The sequence below is a fragment of the Micropterus dolomieu genome, linkage group LG21 (genome assembly GCF_021292245.1).
Source record: "Micropterus dolomieu isolate WLL.071019.BEF.003 ecotype Adirondacks linkage group LG21, ASM2129224v1, whole genome shotgun sequence".
NCBI lineage: Eukaryota > Metazoa > Chordata > Actinopteri > Centrarchiformes > Centrarchidae > Micropterus > Micropterus dolomieu.
Window position 1 is genome coordinate 6,725,220 of NC_060170.1, and position 18,036 is coordinate 6,743,255.

General features: G+C 41.2%; 2 protein-coding genes across 3 annotated transcripts in view; both read right to left on the reverse strand.

The window, feature by feature from the left end:
- Window positions 1-5,618: 5,618 nt before the first annotated feature.
- Window positions 5,619-9,493, reverse strand: LOC123960974 (centrosomal protein of 120 kDa). Of its 2 annotated transcripts, none has more exons than XM_046036042.1 (3): window positions 9,318-9,493; window positions 7,769-8,030; window positions 5,619-7,046 (listed from the first exon to the last, which is right to left on the reverse strand). In XM_046036042.1, the coding sequence occupies exons 1-2, from the start codon at window positions 9,443-9,445 to the stop codon at window positions 7,817-7,819; spliced, it is 342 nt and encodes a 113-aa protein (XP_045891998.1). In that variant the 5' UTR covers window positions 9,446-9,493; the 3' UTR covers window positions 5,619-7,046; window positions 7,769-7,816. The 2 variants fall into 2 exon arrangements, with proteins under 2 accessions (XP_045891998.1, XP_045891997.1); XM_046036041.1 differs by having other exon boundaries at window positions 5,619-7,009; window positions 9,318-9,492.
- Window positions 9,494-10,484: 991 nt separating this feature from the next.
- The window catches only part of znf608 (zinc finger protein 608), a 52,512-nt gene continuing 44,960 nt past the window's right edge, over window positions 10,485-18,036 (reverse strand). The window contains exons 4-5 of the mRNA XM_046034086.1: window positions 14,381-14,525; window positions 10,485-10,499 (exon numbers count right to left, since the gene is read on the reverse strand). Of these exons, the coding sequence (XP_045890042.1) occupies window positions 10,485-10,499; window positions 14,381-14,525 (160 nt within the window). The remainder of the gene's footprint in view (window positions 10,500-14,380; window positions 14,526-18,036) is intronic.

Below are 18,036 nucleotides of genomic sequence, written 5' to 3' on the forward strand. Positions count from 1 at the left end.
CATCCAGCAGACGCAGAGCAACAACGTCATTCAGTTGGAGTGGTGTTTGTGTCACCTGATGTTTTTGAATGTTCACACTCTTTTAGCTCTGTTTTTGGTCTCCACCAGCTCCTGAGCGAAATATCTTTCTTTTTAATTGATAATGTCCCACATTGTTTGTTTTTTGTGCTGCTTTTTCACTAAAAACAGCTGCCTGCTGTGGCCTAAAACAACAACTGATCAGAGGTAAAAACGAAACAGTAAAACCAAAATACTAAGCTGAACGATGCTAAGACGAAGATCATTTTTTGGGGGGGGGGCTTGTCATTACGAGCGACACCAAGAATATTAATAAATTTTCTTGCTTTCAGTTTTCATCTTTAAATTAACTATTAATTAAGTTTCATTATTTAGTCATATTCTTCTCACATTGAAGTAGCTTGTGAGGTCAGTTATCAGATGAAAGTAACAAACACGCTATATAGAAATCACTCTTAAGAAAACATCTTAAGTGACTGATGGGAGGTCTGGGTTTTTTTCTTCTTATTATTATTATTATATTATATTATAGCATTTATATTTTATTAACTGTGACAGCTACAAGAAGATGATAGAGAAAATAGGACATCAACAATAACAGTTTTAGTCAAGTGTCAGTAAAGTTCCTTGGCTTTATCACTGTGTGTGTGTGTGTGTGTGTTTAATGGTTGTAATGGTTTGCTTTTGGTGGAATTTCCTGTCGGGGGAAAAAATATTAAACGGACAAGAGGTCGCACTTTCAAAACCAATTAGACATGAAGCTGTGGACTTTTTTGTGTTAATTGGAAACATGTTGGAGGAGAAAAGTGGGAAAGTTTCACTGTGAGAAAATCTGTCTGCTGTTAACTCGACCGGGTTAAAAGGTGTGTGTGTGTGTGTGTGTGTGTGTGTGTGTGTGTGTGTGTGTGTGTGTGCGTGTGTGTGCGTGTGCGCAGTATATTTACTCAAGTACTTACTTGAATTTTACCATGTTCTGCTATTCTAGAGGAAATACTGTACATATTTTACTGCACTACATTTATTTGAATGCTTTAGTTACTTAGCAGATAAACATTTGACATACATTTCCTCTGTAAACTTCATAAAATATATAAACTGTTCAAAGGCCCCAAAGATTATAGAAAAGTAAAACTATTCTTCTTTACTCTCCCAGTAATCATCTCATGACCCCTCAGATTTATCTGGTGACCCTTTGGAGGCGCCCAAGCCCTATGTTGGGAACCACTGGACCAAACTAGCCAACTGTATATAAGGTAGTTAAAACTAGCTAACTGTACTGTTTCAAAGTAGGATTTAAATGCAAGACTTTTGATTGCAATGAGTATTCTTACATTTTTGTATTGTTACGTTTACAGGATCTGGATACTTCTTCCATCGCTGCCTCTTTGTAGCAGTCATTTTGGACAGATTTTATATCAGGTGATAAAATAATAATAAATGTACAACGAACACTGACAAACACATCAACATTTGTTTTTTAAGGGTTTGTTTTCACGTGTTGTTCTCACTGGACCTCCCAAAATCAATCAGTCAATTCTATATATATCAGCAATTAACAAGAAAAAAAGTTACAATATATTTTACTGTATTTTGCTTGTTAGGTTTCCTCTTCTGTTCATATGAAAAGCATTTGGTTGTCACTATTGTGTGTTTGTGTGAAAGGTATACATTTTTACATTTTGCTACTTTTAGTACTTTTATGCAATAAACAGCAACAGAAATACGACCCCAATTCCAATGAAGTTGGGACGTTGTGTAAAACATAAATACAAACAGAATACAATGATTTGCAAATCCTTTTCAACCTATGTTGAATTGAATACACCACAAAGACAAGATATTTAATGTTCAAACGGATAAACTTTATTGTTTTTTGCAAATATTCACTCGCTTTGAATTTGATGCCTGCAACATGTTCCAAAAAAGCTGGGACAGGGGCCTGTTTACCTCTGTGTTCCATCACCTTTCCTTTTAACAACACTCAATAAGCGTTTGGGAAGTGAGGACACTAATTGTTGAAGCTTTGTAGCTGGAATTCTTTCCCATTCTTGCTTGATGTACAACTTCACTTGCTCAACAGTCCGGGGTCTCCGTTGTCGTATTTTGCGCTTCATAATGCGCCACACATTTTCAATGGGAGACAGGTCTGGACTGCAGGCAGGCCAGTCTAGTACCGGCACTCTTCTACTACGAAGCCACGCTGTTGTAACACGTGCAGGATGTGGCTTGGCATTGTCTTGCTGAAATAAACAGGGACGTCCCTGAAAAAGACGTTGCTTGGATGGCAGTATATGTTGCTCCAAAACCTGTATGGACCTTTCAGCATTAATGGTGCTTTCACAGATGTGCAAGTTACCCATGCCATGGGCACTAACACACCCCCATAACATCACAGATGCTGGCTTTTTAACTTTGCGCTGATAACAGTCCGGATAGTCCTTTTTTCAATTTGAAATGCGTGGATGAAGCAAAACTTTCTGCAGCTAAACAGCTCCAAGACTGAAGCCATCTTAGTCGGCACTCCACATCTCCCTCCTTACCCACCAGTGCATCCATGTTGAAGCCCCCTCCCCCCTACCTCAAGGAACTCATCACCCCACAGACCTCCACACGTGCCCTCCGATCTGCCTCAGCGTATCTCCTGAAACCTCCCAGGACCAAGCTCCGTACAATGGGAGATGAGGCTTTCTGCTCAGCTGCTCCCAGTCTGTGAAACGCTCTCCCTGACCACCTGAGGACACCACACACTGTGGATGCTTTTAAACGTGGCCTTAAAACCCACCTTTTTAGGAGAGCTTTTGCTCTTGTCCTTATTGTTTTTGTTTTTTATTTTCATGCTCTCTATGTGTTTTTATTTTTAGCACTTACCTGTTTTATCATGTAGCACTTTGGGATTTGCTTAAATATAAAGTGCATTACAAATTAAATGTATTATTATTAAATGTGGACTCGTCAGACCACAGCACACTTTTCCACTTTGCGTCAGTCCATCTCAGATGAGCTCGGGCCCAGAGAAGCCGGCGGCGTTTCTGGGTGTTGTTGATATATGGCTTTCGCTTTTAACTTGCACTTGTTAATGTAGCGACGATTCTCTGAATGTTTTGATGATATTATCGACCGTAGATGATGAAATCCCTAAATTCCTTGGAATTGTACGTTGAGGAACATTGTTCTTAAACTGTTGGGCTATTTTCTCACGCAGGTGAACCTCGCCCCATCCTCGCTTGTGAATGACTGAGCCTTTCGGGGATGCTCCTTTCATACCCAATTATGACACTCACCTGTTCCCAATTAACCTGTTCACCTGTGGAATGTTCCAAACAGGTGTTTTTTGAGGATTTCCTCAACTTTCCCAGCTTTTTTGGAACATGTTGCAGGCATCAAATTCAAAGTGAGTGAATATTTGCATTAATATCTTGTCTTTGTAGCGTATTAAGTTGAATATAGGTTGAAAAGGATTTGCAAATGAATGTATTTTTGTTTTATTTACGTTTTACACAACGTCCCAACTTCATTGGAATTGGGGTTGTACGTTTTTAGAGTTTTAACATCAACAGGCATGTCTTCTGTAAACTCTCTGTCCTGCAACATGTTTCAACTTATAACGTTCCAACCCCAGAGAAAACCACTCTGTCCTTCTGGGAATCAAAATGAGCACGATTGGTTTTATAAATCCTGCTCGTCAGAGGACATTTGCTTTAAGTTGAACTTCTCTTAACCGTAAACAGGACTTGTGTACTACAACTGTCTGAGTCTTCCAAAACCGTTTACTGTTTTATTGTTGATTTTTTTTTTTTACAGCAGTGGAGTCCTTGAATATGAATCCATTCAGAATGTTTCTCAAATGTTACTGTACTTGAACTTGAAGTTTATTGTAGCTGAGAGTTGGTAAGAAGTGTGCACTTACCAGTTAGAAATAGTAATGACATTTACATTATTATGATTTAAAATGTCGTGTTCATTTCTAATTATGATAACTGAGATATGTTTTTTGATGAAACTTAATGATAATAAAAGATGTTTTGGGTTGAGCTATAAACGCTGATGACATGTATCTGTGGTTTGATCATCCGTGTGAATGCAGCCACAGACCTCAGATCAGTCAGAGCTGAAGACTTAACCTAACAGATCTACAGCAGAAACACACATACATGTATAATACACATGCTACAGGTGTGTGTGTGTGTGTGTGTGTGTGTGGTTGTTTATCTGCGAACACACTTTGCTCTCAGTTTGTGCTGATTTAAATTGCCAACAAGCACGAAAAGCATGAACATCTAGTTTTCACGACAGATGATGAAACTCTGCTGAGGACGCTCATGTGATGTGATCAAAAGCTCCAGAACTGCTGCTAAAATGGACCTTGAGGTGAGACGTTTTCCTGAAAATATATTTGTTTTTTATTTCAGAACTCTTGAATGGTGTGTGTGTGTGTGTGTGTGTGTGTGTGTGTGTGTGTGTGTGTGTGTGTGTGTGTGTGTGTGTGTGTGTTCGTGTTCAGCAGGCCGAGCTGTGCAGGGTTCAGGCAGTTATCAGTCAAAAACAATTTTTACAAGCTGGAATTCCAGATAAAAACACACGTTTATTTGAGATTAGAGGGGGATTTCTACTTTTGCTTCTCCTCTCTTTTTTGTTCTTCCTCTCCTATTCACCCTCCTCCTCCACCTCGCAGTAGATGGATGAGTTGGAAACATCTGCTCACCATCAGCACCCATATGTCAACACACAGATGCAGCAGTGTGTGTGTGTGTGTGTGTGTGTGTGTGTGTGTGTGTGTGTGTGTTTTAACATGTTCATACATGTGATAACGCGTGTCGTCTGACCTCCAGCTGGTTCTGCTCTCACTTTACACTTTCATTGTATTTTTCATTTTGTCTGGCCTTTATTTAAGTACTGGCTTAAATGTAATCATTTATTTTTGGTTTTTTTTAAGTTCCATTTTATTTTTACTACATACATTTAAAAGCAGCTTTTTATTTACGCTTGTGCAGTTTTCTGTGATCTTTAAGTATAATTGTACTTGATCATTTCCATTTTATGCTACTTTACACGCAGCTAAAATGTCCGGCTACAGATTTTCATCTGATCAGCTTGTAAAATACAACATTGTTAAAAATTAAACTACAGAAAAGTACATAAAGTAGATTATATTAGCTGCTAACACATCATTAATCAACTGTATCAGTAATTCTGATCTTATAAGTGTAATATGGCCTTCTGCATAATGAGTACTTCTACACATGATACCTAGAGTACATGTTGCTCGTAATATTCGTGTACTTGTAATGGAGTATTGTGACATTGTGGTAGTGCAGCTTTTCAAATGAAGGAGAACACATCTGTCGAAAAACCTTCGGCAAAGTTCTAGTTCTAAATTTAGAAACAATGAACAAATGTTTAATACTTTTTTGGTTTGTTTTACTTAGAAAGCTTTTAAAAAATGTACACACATATTCCAAATTGTGTGAAGGAAAGAAAAGGCAGAAACTAGGGATTAAGAAAGAAACTGAACTGATCTTTATTTATTTTTCAGTGTAAACGTCTATCATCGCCTTAATAGGGCAGTCATCTTAATTTGAAAATAACACACATTTACCACATTTTATCCCAAAATAATTTATTGCCAACAAACACAGAAATCAGAGTGCTCTCTGATAATAAAGAATAAATTAATATCTCACAGCACCTGCAGGTCACAGGAGTGTTGAGAGGCTTTTCTGAGGCTGCAGCGCCACCTGCTGTCAGATAAAAAGCCCTCATCAGAGCAAACATTAATCCATTGGACTGTGCATGAACTCATCAACACGTCTTCAGACTCTCAGATTTAATAAAATCCTGTTCTGTCACTTCAGGTTGAATAATGCTTCAGATCTGAATCATCTGCTGCTCAAACAACCATATAATCAGATATCTATCGAGTCTTCAAACTGCTTGTCTCACAAACAACTCAAAAAGATATTCAGTTTACTGTCACAGAAGTTAAAGAAAACCAGCAAAATAATCACATCTGAGTAGCTGGAACCAGGGAATTCTGGGAATAAGTCAACTTTCAAAATAGTTTATTAATCGTTACTTAACGTTCAGAAAATTGAAGAGTCAGCTAATCCTTCCAGCTCCAATGTACGCTGAAAATAATGGTGCAGATGCCAAGATGTCGGAGCATCTTTGAAAGCATCAGCAAGGACTGCGCTCCCAGGTTACGCTGTTGTTAGAAAGCGGTTGGTAGTTATGACAGTTTCCTGCGGTTTGTAGTTTCAATGTTCGTGCAACACTGGTGGCACGGCCCTTTAAAGGAAAGGTTCACATTTACTCGGTCACGTCTACACACACTGACAGAGTTTCTGGTTCCTGTAATCGTCCCTCCTCTCCATAACGGGGTGAATGTTATTTATCTGACTCAGACTGCAGCACACAAACATAAAATGATGCTATAAAACAGAAGAAGAATCTGATTTGCTTCAGCACACAAACAAAGAAACAAACAGCATCTGGAAAAGTTACATTTTTACACCATCTGTACAATTTATCACTAGTTCTTCTCTCAGTTTGGCTGAATGTGAATAACAGGAGTTTGTTGTCCCAACAGTGTCACTTTCACCCAGCTGATATAAAACTCTCATAACATAAATACAGCAGAAAACAACAATAAATGACATTGTTAGTTAAATAATATAAAGGAAGTATAAAAAGAAATATATCAGCATGGGGAAAACAGATACATGATCAAATGTGTGCCAAGAGAGTTTAGAAATAAAAATGAGTAAGTGAATAGATATTATTTATTAAAAATAAATATATTAAGTTTGAACTTATTGGTCTTAAAGAGAAAAAAATGCCTTTGTTTACTAACTGATTAAAGATTAAATGAGTGTAAAGCTTTATATTCTTTTTATTATTTAACAACACATTTATTGGTGGTAGAGAGTTCTCATCTCATGACTGTGTACACGGCTGGAGTCCGGACGTTGTTAGCCTAGCTTAGCATCAAGCTCTGCAGTGAAAAGCACAGACAGGAGAATCATATCTGTCTGAACAAAGAAAGTGAACAAGCTCCCATAATGCCGACCTGTTCCTTTAAGCATTCACAGAAACGTTTCACATTTTGTAATCAGGCAATAACATCTCAGCTGCGAGGTCTGAACCTGTGTGACGCCAGATTTCTTCTTTCTGTGACTTTGTCTTGGTGAACAAAGTGTCTTTTTATATATGCACGATGCATTCACCAAAAAAAAAGAAAAATGGTACACATGGTTGTGTATCATAAGTCCCATCACTTCCAAGTTTATTTTCCTGAAATCAAAATGTCTGCACGACTATATGCGTTTTACTTTTGCAGTATTTTAAAAGATGTAAAGTTCACTGTCTCAGAGGCCTCATTTACACTCGCAGGCAAATTTGTCTCTGGAGGCTGGATTTAAGACGACGTTTACAATTTCTGGTAAAAGTGACACATTTATCTCAGGTCAGTTAAAAGTAAAAACGATGTTTATTGCTCTGTTTTGAGCCACATTCATATGTAAAATCTGCCTTAAATCAAATTTCTGCTGACCTGACTTTTCGTCTAAACGCAAATTTGTTACATTTCCCAGGCTGGATACAGCTCAGATTTTAAAATCGTTGCCAACATGCAGCACATGCAGAACTGGATAAATACAAATTTGGCACAGACGTTTTGAGCTGCAGTGTAAATGCAGCCTGTGGATGAAAATAGCCCGAAACAAACGTGTAAACAGCCTCTGAGCTGCTTTACCTGCAGTCTCAGGAGTGACTGTCTCTGATTGGACGGTTCCAGCCGCTGTCAGAGATTCCCTCTGTCCCTCATGGCTTCCTGTATCTGCCTGCTGAGCTCGGCGATGATTCGGTCTTCGTGGGTGTAAACTCCGGTCCTGAGCAGAGTGTCTCTCTCCTCTAGCAGGCGGCTCAGGTGTTCGTCAGCGCTGTCATTCACACACTGAGGAGGGGCGGGGCCAGACACGGGTGGGGCGGGGTCTAATTTCTCCTGCTGCTTTAACCTGTAAGAGAAGGTTTACAAAAAGCTTTTCAAATTATCTGAAATATACAACTAGATAATACTCACATGTTTACAACTATTAGAGTTTTACATTAGTTATAGCGAATTTAAACAAGAGGACACTAAATTACTGATATATCAATAATCTATTGCGCTGGACTGAAAATCGTTGTTGTTAGATCTTTGCCACTTGCAGGGTAAAAGTTTGTCACTCAGCAGCTAGCTGAAATAAACCAGCCCCTGATGCTGCGTTCTTCATTCTTTCTAAACGTCACTCAGTATTTTAATGTCAGCAGTATGATTTATTTTATTGACAGTGAGATATTACTGAGTTTATATTAGGGCTGTGCAATTAATGGAATTTTAATCACGATTTCGATTTTGGCTTCCAACGATTATAAATACCAGTTAATAGAAATAAAACAATTATTGTGCCACATGCTGTTTCGCAATGACAATCCAGGGCACCCTTTCCTTCACAGCAACCCCCCCCCCCGTCCCTCCCTAAAAGGCCCCACACTCTCCAGGCTGCTGCATGTTTACTTCAGCTTGATATTATCTTAGGCATTTTAAACTGCAGAAATTAGCCTAGCAGCTGGCAGACTTTTCCTCCACCAATAGCCTAAAAATTTACACATTATTTATGCTTATACTGAACCCGATTTCCCTAAGCCGTGCTTTACCTGGTCTGTGCTTGTTTTACACTTTTCTCACTGTTAGTTTAAGTCACTTTTTCAAATTTTATAGGGCTGTCTGAATGTATAGTGATAATAATTATACCCTATATAGTCCACTCAGTGTATACCAGAATGCATTTTTAAAAGTAGTGTACAACCGATGGTCACTAACCAAGCCCTACATACCATCATGCATTGCGCTGATAGAAAAACCAACTGATTGCCCGACGGCAATGGCACCGAAATAATGATCGGAGTAGTGTTAATATTCGATTACGGTTTCGTTTTTGATGGGATAATACATCATTGTTTAAATCAGTAATCGTGTTAATAATCGTGGTTTCAGTTCTGACCAAAATAATCATGATTCTGATTTTAGCCTTAATCGAGCAGCCCTAGTTTATATAGTGACTTTTGCAGGTGTGAAGTTTACAGTTTACATTTAGTTATATTTAAAATATGAAAAAAACAACAACTATTCTTTAGTAATGAACACGAACCGGCAAAGTCAAATGATAAAGAGCCGGGCCTATACAAGTTTGGATAAGACAAAGGCTCCGACCGATACAGCTGATTCGTGGCCATGACGATCTGACATCATTATCCCTCACCTGTTGAGTTCGTTCCTGATGTTGTCCAGCTCCTGTCTGTCCTGATGGACCGCCTCCTTCTGCTCTGTAGCTAGGTAACGCAGCCTCATGGCCTCCAGCTCCGCCTGCTGTTTCTTCAGACGCGTCATGGCGTTTTCCTGCTCCCGCTGCACACACACACACACACACACACACAGTTTTGGTTTTCACCATCTAACTGACTCACAGTCTGTTTGTAGTGATCAGAACAGATTCTCTTTCTTGTGTGAGAAGTTGTGAGACTTTAACGCGTCGCCTCACAGTCACTACGAGACCATCACAATGTTCGAGTTTAGCAGCTTGAACCTGACTTGGGTCTCGACGTCCTGCACTGGTCTGCTGATCAAATCTGAAATGAGAACATGTGAAAATACTCGTCTGACCCCGGTGCTGAAATGTGCGCGTTTAGATGCCAAGGAACTGTTCCTGGACATTACAAAGTGTGCAGTTTGGTTATAAATTTGTCTGGTTTCACATTTTCATAAAAGCTCCCTGAGAAAAATGCTGCAGGACTTCAAGAATTCACACAAAGACCGACACGACGAGAGCAGAAAGAAATCTTCATAAAAACGTCTGAAAGTCGTATTTCTCTCAGCTGCTCCGGCCTCCAGCTCCTCCCTACTTCCCAAAATTACCCATAATACCAATCTGGGCTCTGTCTACTGGCTCACAGCTGGACGTTAATAAATCAAGGAAACAGTCTGAGCAGGGAAAACAAAAACACTAATTTGTACCTTTGATTATAAATCAGGAGGACCACAGTTTAAAGGTTGCAGGTTTACACCCAAGAAGCTGCTGGGAAAACCTGCCGCTCTGGCTCAAACCCTGAATATCCGCTCTATACTTCAATTTGAATTAATTAAGCAGTTATTTAAATATCTTCGCATGGGCCAACAAGTGTTGGATGAACAGCGATTCACTGACATCACCATCTGTCAGCCGCTTTGCTAAGGGGGGAAAAATGGAATACATGCCAACCAGCAGACTGGAGGCAGTGGGAAGGTGATTTGAGAAGCTGGAATCTGTCTGTGTGTTCTGGTGATACAGAGCAGAACGACCCGCCGGCTGATTCTGGATGGGAAAACTAACATTTTCACATTACTGCCCGACCACTCACACACACACGGAAAGCTTCCATTTTCACACGCCTCATCCCCTCACCTCCTAACAGAAAAAACACACATGAAAACACGCACAATCTCTCATGAACATATCGTTCACACACACACACGCGCACACACACACACACACAGAGGGTGTGTTGACACAGGCTCTGCTCTCTGTGGACCATTAGCAGTCTGTATTACAGGCCGTTTTAAGGCTAATTACTAGAAAAACAAACAGGCTAAACATTTTCTCTAGTGCCCGCTGCCAAGGACAATCTGAGGCCGAGTCCTGAAACAATTAGAGGACGAGGGCGGGGGGGTGCTCTTGTTGAAAACAAAATAAGCGTGTCATTTTGGCCCAAAGTAACCATATCTAAAACCAGAGGATGCTCAGACTTGATCAGAGCAGAATGTGGTGGACCTGAAGAGACAGAGAGAGGAAACCAACACCTGGCTTTTCGTGTGTTAAGGTGACATTTCTTGCTGCAACTTCTTATAAAGTAAAAGTCGATTGCATAGCGTGAAGGCTATAGAGACACCATGTGCGTTTAGATTGGTTCCCCGTATGCTTTTACCATGCAGTTCTGTGCACCACCGGGTACAACCTCCAGGGGAAAATATAGGCTCAATTTGCGGCACAAAGGAAGCGTGTCAACCACTGAGCAACCAAAAGAGACGAGAAGAGAGAGCGCTTTTGTTTTCCCCTATAGCTATCAGTAGCGATCCCCAGGTAGTGGAAATGATGGACGGCGGAACAAACGGAGTAGCTGTGGAAACTCTACCAGACAAGTTGAGAACTGCTTCTGTTAAAATCTAAAAAGGCACCCAGGTGGGGAAGGTGACCGACGACACGTGGGCGCGAGAAACCAAGTGTCCTTATGTTTTCTACTCAACTACATAAAAAAACGTTCAAACGAAATGGAGGAAATGCAGAGTGTCACGATCAGCAGCTTTCCATTTCTCTGAAACCTAACTTCAACGAACTGACGCTGAACTTTAAATCCACAGTCAGACTGCCATTAACCCTTTGTGTCGAGTATAAACCGGCTTGGGAAATGCACTGGACTGCCAATTAGGCACTGGGCCTCCGTTTTGGCTGCAAGAAAGCGTTTCATGTCCTGTTGGCCCTGTGTTCCCGCTCATAGAGCCATAGATTTACACTGGGATAAAGTCATGAACATTAAAATCATCGCCACAGCGTGCTCTGTAGGAGCGCTTTCTTCTTAACACACACACACAAGAACCATAATATCTATATCATGCAGCTGAAGACAGAGGCAGCAGAAGTCCAGTTCAAACAGGCCAAACGATGTCGAAGTGTAGACAAGCTGTGAGCCACAGAGGGACAGAAACTCTGAGAGGTCACAAGTCCAGGCGAGCAGGATCGAGGTTTGAGACGGTCGGGTGGCTGATTTTTGGGACGGATGACCAGAGAATGACTTCTCCTCCCCCAGGTTCCCACCGTCTCCCCTCCATTACTCGACTCCACTTTCAGAGGTCAACAGTCGGAGCCGCCTGGGGAGGACGTCTCAGACAAACACTTTCATCCCATCGCTCACATGTGGACGCACTTTTCTCCACTCAGAGGTAGTTTTCTGAGCAGCTCGCCACCTGTGGGAGTTCAGGGGGAGTTTTTCCACCACCGCCGAATGAGGTTTTTGGGGATGTGATGGATAAAACAAGACGGGGAACAGGGACGACTGGGACTCACATTAAAGATAAATTAGTGTGTTTCCACAACAGCTGAAATCACAGGAAAATATGCATAAATTTAAAACGTCTGTTTTCTGTAAAGGGCAGACAGACTGAAGCTGAGCTCCACACCTGAGGGGGTTCAGGGTAGTTTTTCCTGTTCTGAGGTACAGAAAAGTGAAATATTAACATCATTTTGAAAGGGAGGTAAAAGCTGCCGTTACCCAGAAGTGATTTTATGACTTTTCTACAAATCCAAATCTTCTCCTGGCTGGATTAATGGATTCATATCTTTATCTATAAACTGTTTAAACGTGAAATTTACGTCAGAATCTTTCAGACCAGCAGTCCAAAAACCCAAAGATGTCCAAATCACAATCGCATAAAATAAAGCAAAGCAGCAAATCTGAGACATTTAAGAAGCTGAAACCAGAAAAAAAACTTCACATGTTCAAACCAAACTGCTTCCCAACTGTTCTGCAGCCACATCACAGACACTTGGCTGCTTGACGGTCAAACCAGCCACATTTAGCCAAAAAGGTAAAAACTGCTGGTGCTGCTTCCTAATGAAGAAACATTGGGAAAAAATAATAGTTTACAAGGCAGTTATTTTCATCATCAATTATTACTCTGGTCATTATCTTTTTTGATTAACTGATTAATAGTGTGGCTTATAAAATAGTGAAAAACGCTGATCACAATTTCTGAAAGTGACACCTTCAAATACTTTGTTTTAATATTCAAATCAACTATGAGAGACAGAAAAGAAGCAAAAACAATAAAAAATACGAAGCTGGAAGTACAGATCCATTGGCATTCTGGGGTGAAAAATTAAACGATCTATTCATTGACTAATCTTTTCAGCTCCATACAAGACTCAAAACAGTGACATCATAACAAAACTACAAATGGACCCATCAACAGGACTGCATGAACAAAAACAATGTTATCATTTATTGTTCAAAGTTCTTGCCAATCCAGATTTACGTGAAAACATGTCCGCTGGTGCGATAATGAGTAGCCTGAATAATGCTATGAGTAGCCCATATTTAGGGTTAAATAACTCTACAGCAGTGTGATATCTGCAGTAACTGTTTGTAGGGAGGAGATCAGTATTTTCAGGCAGCTCTGTCAGGTTTTTAGAGCGATAAGCCAGAGACAAGAGACACAGGAGCAGAGCTTGAGAATGTGGTCTGGGCTGCTGGTCTGGTCGAAACGCCACTAACGAAGAAGATAACAACCACAGACCCCACTGCTGTACGCTTTTAGTTTTCTCTGAGCACAACTTCACTGTTTGAAATTTTTTGATACTAATGGCAACGCGATATGTTCTCCCCGTGTCTGCGGGGGTTCTCTTCGGGTGCTCCGGCTTCCTCCCACCGTCCAAAGACATGCAGGCTAGGTTGATTGGTGTCTCTAAATTGTCCTTAGGTGTGGATGTGAGTGGTTGTCTGTCTATGTGTGGCCCTGCGATGGACTGGCGACCTGTCCAGAGTGTACACCGCCTTTCGCCCGATGTCAACTGGGATTGGCTCCGGCCCCCCGCGACCCTGTACACAGGATAAGTGGTTGATGATGGATGGATGGCAATGCAAAAGCCGAGTTTCAATACCAAAGCAATACTTTTTTTAGTTCTGTACTTTTGGGGATATAAACAAAACCAGCTGCCTTACAAAAACTTTGCAGAAATAAAACAATAAATCTGGTAAATATGTATTTAAATCAGCAACTCTCTGATCAAACAAGTTAACGCGACTACAGTGTGATCAGGCATTTCATTCCACTCAACAACAGGGCTGCAGCTAGCCATCATCTTCATTATCAATTAATCTGTCAGTTACTTTCTCGCTGTTTTGGTCCATGCTACGTCAAAAACACTCACATGCCAATCACACTTTCCAAAAGCCCAAGTGAATGTTTAGCAACTTAAATGTGTAATAGATCATTTTTACTTCACTGCACAAAAAAAATAAAGGAAACACTTAATCATCTGTATAACAAAATGTCAACTAAACTTCAGGGATTTCAATCTGTCCATTTAGGAAGCACAAGTGAATCAGTGTCACCTGTTTTGGTGCAAATTAAAGTGACAACAGGTGCACTGGAGAGGTAACAGCAAGACGACCACCCAAAAAAGGGAATGGTTCTGCAGGTGGTGGCCACAGACAATTGCTCTCTCCTTATCCTTGTTCTCTAGTTTTGTGTTTTGCTAGTGTCCTTGTCGCTACTGGTAGCATGGGGCTGTACCTGCAGCCCATTCACGTGCTGGTAGTCCAGCTTCTCCAGGATGGCACATCCATACGTGCCGTCGCAAGAAGGTTTGCTGTGTCTCCCAGCACAGTCTCCAGAGCACAGAAAGAATAGCAGGAGACGGGCCGTTACACGGGGAGAGCTGGACAGGGCCGTAGAAGAGCATCAACCCAGCAGCAAGACCGGTATCTGTTCTTTTGTGAGAGGGGGAACAGGAGGAGCGATGCCAGAGCCCTACAGAATGACCTCCAGTGGGCTACTGGTGTGCGTGAAACAAGGCTCCATGAGGGTGTTATGAGGGTCTGACGTCCTCTAGTGGAATCTGTGCTCACAGCCCAGCACGTGCAGCTGGATTGTCCGCCACAGAGCCCCGTTCTCTTCACAGATGACAGCAGGTTCACACCAAGCACATGTGACAGACGTGAAAGAGTCTTTAACGTTCTGCTAACTGCAACATCATCCAGGACAACCTGTTAGGCGGTGGGTCAGTGATGGTCTGGGAAGGCATATCCTTGGAGGGTCACACAGACCTCCAGGTGCTAGTCAACAGCAGTCAGGGTACCGGGATGAAATCCTCAGAGCCATTCTGTGACATTACGCTGGTGCAGAGGGTCCTGGGTTCATATATATTTTCACTGTAATTCCATCCAAAGTAACACAATGACAGAATGTATGGCTTTGTTGGTCATGGGTTTCATATACTTTCTGTAATAAAACATCTAAAAAACAAAATCCCATCAGATGGGCAACCATGGGACAAAATGGAATCACGGTCCGTGGTATGAAGGTTTGAGAACCACTGGTTTTGTAGAACGGATTTGCTTTTAAGCAGGTGATTTAAGAGAATTGGTGGCGCTCACAAAAATTCCCTCAAGAACAAAGGAAACGTCACGTTACATGCAGATAGACTTTCTTCACAGGGGGTGCAGGACAGGCAGCCTTATATGGCAACTTTGTGAATGTTTATGTCCTCATGATCAAAAAGGTGGCTTTCATCAGGCTGAAACGAGCGATTTACGTTTTAGTTTGTGCAGTTAAGAAAGTTTGGTGACTCTGATGACAGGTTTAAGCTAACAAATGTTTTTGCATGAGACCCTATAACTTATGAACTTAAAGCGTGCTTTACTGTTTGTCCCTCCTGGTTTGTTGTTTTTGTGGTCTGGGTTTTGCTCCAGTTGGGCCGAATGCAACGACTGTCTATAAAGCCCTGCAAAATAAAAATTGTCTGGAACACACTCTCACACTGGAGCTCCATAACATCCCAGGAATGTCCGGTGGGAACCAACAGAGAGTCTCCACTGAGACCAGTAATACTGAAATTCCCTCAGAGGACATGTTACATCTGCTGTTTGATGGACAGTTTTATACAAACGGACTCACAGCATCTTGAGGACAGTTTTAGTGTGGATGGCTCCAAAGGGAGTTAAACCCCAAACTTTAGCAGCATGAGTGCTTTGCCTGACGTGCTGAGCAACAAGACCACTCAAACCAAGACATGATGAAGGTGAGCCGGTCCAAACAGAACCGCTGATCAGCAGGGCCGGGCATCGAACAATAATAATTTTTGAGTTTGTATCTAGGGGTTTCTGAAACGTGGAAAACTGGGAAATACCAAAAGCTGGCAATGAATGCTTGTTCAGACCTTTGGCCTCGTTAACACTTCCTTCCATCAGACATTTCCTGATTTACTTCATTAGATCATAGTTTTGTTAATTTTAGATATCCAATGATCCAAAGCCAGTGCTCTCTTTTGTCTCCATCTGTAAACACTTGAGTGCAAGGCTCCACACTGTTTTGTTTTCTTTCTTTCATACGATGAAAGTTTGCTTTAATAACATGTTACATCAATCCTCGTTCTCCTCTATTGTGATTGTTAAGCATGTAATAAAAAGCATTTTGTCTGTACAGTGTTTCAAAAGCAACGGGATCGGGAATATATTCGTGGTTTTCCTAGGTCTTCTATGACAGTAAAGGACAAGTAGGCAGAGAAAAGAAGCTGGGCAATTAATCTTGAATGAAACTGACCTCCAGGCTGAAAAACAACTTCCGTTTATCACTGAAGCTTTAAACAGAAGAACAGGATCTCATTTACCAAACATCATTAACTATGAATTGCTTATTATTTGTAATATAACTACTTCCATTTAAGGTGTTGGGACTGATTTGCTGCCTTCCAGGAACAATCAACAGGCAGACTGGTGCTTCAGCTCACATCAGGACAGCAGACTTTTCTTGCAGGTGTTTGGTAAACCTTTTTCTGACGTCTCATGTTACTGTTGGGTTTACAGATATAAATATGTCATGCATTATGTGCTTATTTCTTTAAGGCCTATAAAAATTACCAAGTTTAGTTGTCTCTCCAAATACAGCCAGCTTTTAACAAGCCAAATTTAGTTTCCTGACCTTCCACTTGGGTTTAAAAACACCAAATTTAGCTCCTCTGCTCTGAGCTTTAATCTCTTTTTCCCAATATTTTTGCTTTGAAAAGACCAACTTAAGCTCCTTGTCCCAATATTTTGAATTTAAAAAGACCGAGGCTAACTCTCTGATCTAATACCTCAGTGCTGTCTGGACATTAATTCTCGCTCTGCCTCTCCGGCCGCCCGCACCTCCTGGGTTGAAAAGCACATTATTCCTCGGACAAGAATTTTTATGATCTGACTTGAGCTAAACAGCACGCCATGCAAGGCGCTGAGCGCAGAGAATAAATAGGCGAGGAGAGGCCGAGAAAAACCAAACAAGCGCCGGCTTTAAAAACCACCGAGCGCTAAGACGGATGGTCGTGTAAACACAGGCCTGATATTTTATAAAAAGTGAGAGTGTGACATCTGAATAGTTAGCGCCTGGCTAGCTTATTGCTCAACACAATCCCAGGGATGATTAATAGGCAGGGGGTGACACTCAGCGCCGAACCCCCTTAGAGCTGCATAAATCACACCATGTTTTCTTTAGCATGATGTGGCACTTAGAGAGGGGAGGAAGGAGGGATGGGAGGGGTGAGACGGAGAGAGAGAGCAAAAAGAAAAGAAAGGAATGCCAATGACGGACTGAACGACAAAGAGGAGGAAGGATGAGGGAATTATGAACTGTAAGAAATGAAGTGCGAGGGGGACAAAAGGAGAGGAAGGGTAAAGGAAGGATTGCTTAAAGACAGAAAATTGGTCTATAAAAACTATAAAAGAGAAGGGAAAGAGGAGGTAAAAAAGTGGACCAAAAAGGTGAATAAAGAGAAACCAAATGTTAGACAAAGCTAAAAAGAGACTTAGAGAGGATGAAAAGTAGGCAAAGCAGGAAATAAAGAGGAATGATGAAGTGGTTGAGAGTGAAGCAAGAAGAGAAGGATGGGGGAAAGGAGGAAATGTCCAACCAGAAGAGAGAGAGAAGGGAAAAAAGGGAGATAGAGGAGTGACTCAAGGGGGAGGAATGGAAGGGAGAAAAGGAGAAGAGGGGGAGGAGAGTGATGCAAAAAGAAAAGAGAGGAAAAATGTCTGTCCAGTTTTCCAGCTGGTTAATGTCAGTAACAGTTATTAGTTTGTCAGATAAGGTCTGTGTGTGTTTACATTAGTCTTAGGCGGAGTAAAGCCCCACTTAGTGCTGTGTGTGTGTGAGTGTGTGTGTGTGTGTGTGTGTCTGTGTGTGTGTGTGTGTGTGTG